General features: G+C 39.1%; 1 protein-coding gene across 1 annotated transcript; it reads left to right on the forward strand.

The window, feature by feature from the left end:
• Positions 1 to 45: 45 nt before the first annotated feature.
• CBG24440 lies at positions 46 to 1,377 on the forward strand (the record flags this gene model as incomplete). Its single annotated transcript, XM_045241020.1, has 4 exons — positions 46 to 363; positions 409 to 885; positions 932 to 1,167; positions 1,215 to 1,377. The coding sequence occupies 4 exons, from the start codon at positions 46 to 48 to the stop codon at positions 1,375 to 1,377; spliced, it is 1,194 nt and encodes a 397-aa protein (XP_045091337.1).
• Between the last annotated feature and the right edge of the window lie 241 nt (positions 1,378 to 1,618).

Raw genomic sequence — 1,618 nt, forward strand, 5'->3', positions numbered from 1 at the left:
TAATTTCTTATCGTCTTCTCATCCAACAAATCATTTTTCCAGATAATGATTTTCCACAAACTCTGTTTCCTCGCATACTTTGTTTCCGTGGCGACAGCTACCATCAAATGCTCCGGACGACATTCCTGCTATGCCGAATCGCCAGAATGCGATCCCAACACTGATTGTCAAACCGTTCTCCGTTTCGATCCATCTGGAAATGTGAACATTTTCGTGCGCAATATGTCAGTCACCGACTACGTCTCCATTGTCACCGATCGAGACCTTCTCAACACAATGGAGTTCTTCGTTTGTGTTCCGTTTGCTGGACAACGTCTTCGTGGATTGGGACGATTCGGACAGACTATTCTGATCAATCAACAGGTGAGGAAGGGGGATGTGTCAATTTGAAAGCATCGTCAATTACAGAATCTCACCAACGTTGTGGAACAATTTGAAACCAATTCTTTCCGATGCGTGATCAATCAAGACGAACTCAAACCCGAGTTTTGGTTGAACAAAAATTTCATTGTTTCTCGAGGACGATTCCAACAGTTTCTGAGAGTGAATGAAGGTTGCAAGTTGTACAAATTGGAGCACGAAGAAGACTTGGAGAGCGAACAGTTTTTCCCAACGGCTTATAGAACACCGAAAGCATTGAAGAAAACCGAAATTGCGTCAACAAAGTTCGAAGATGTCATTGAAATTTCTAAAATGCTGCAGAATGTGAAACAAATGTTTGTGAATGCTGTGAAGCAGGAGAAAATGGACAAAGAGCATCTTCATAAGAAATCCGGCTCGAATGGTCACAAGCGTTATTATCCAAAGAGCGACTCTTATGAATCTGACAAGGATACAAAGCAGAATAAAGCAAAACTTATCAGAGAAAGTGATGATAGTCGTCAGGTGGGATTTAAAAAATATTATCCATTCCTCTTATCTTTTTTTTCAGGACAAGTCTCGCGATGTCATTGTTTCAAAAGCAAGAAGCCATAAAAAATCTCACGAAACAAAATCTCACAAGAACCAAACGATTTCTAACAAATCTGAAGAGGTTATGAGCTCAAAAATGAAGCCAGTTGCTAATGATGCCGATTTGGATACAAAAGTTTACGTTCGAATGACTAAAAAGCAAATGTACACGTTCATTGATGGGTTGGAAGAAGGAAAATCTGCTGGAAACGAAACGTGAGTTCTAAAGTTGCATCTGAGGTCCAAGTTACAAACAATGTCAGGGATCTCTTGAAATCCAATGCATCTACCTTAAACTCTGAAGTCGAGGAGCCAAGAAACAGTGCCACGGACGATGAAATCGTTTTTGTGTTGATGACCAAACGTCAGATGCATACCATGATTGGCACGAAAGCCGAGCATCAAGTCTCTGGTACCAAAATGTAAGTTCATGATTGATTTCAACTTCACAAAAGAACCTGAATACATTGTAAACCCAAATTTGATGGAATTTCAGGATAGGTTTAGAATATCTTATCTGGAAACTTCTTGAAATTTTAGAATTTTTTTGCCAGTTTCAACCAAATTATATCAATTACAGTACTAAGAGCACGTATCTTAGAATTTGAAAAAAAATTTTTTTGAAAAAGAAACTGATATAACTCGGCAGAAACTGGCAATCAAGCTC

The sequence above is a fragment of the Caenorhabditis briggsae genome (assembly GCF_000004555.2).
Source record: "Caenorhabditis briggsae AF16 supercontig from assembly CB4, cb25.NA_157, whole genome shotgun sequence".
Lineage (NCBI taxonomy): Eukaryota > Metazoa > Nematoda > Chromadorea > Rhabditida > Rhabditidae > Caenorhabditis > Caenorhabditis briggsae.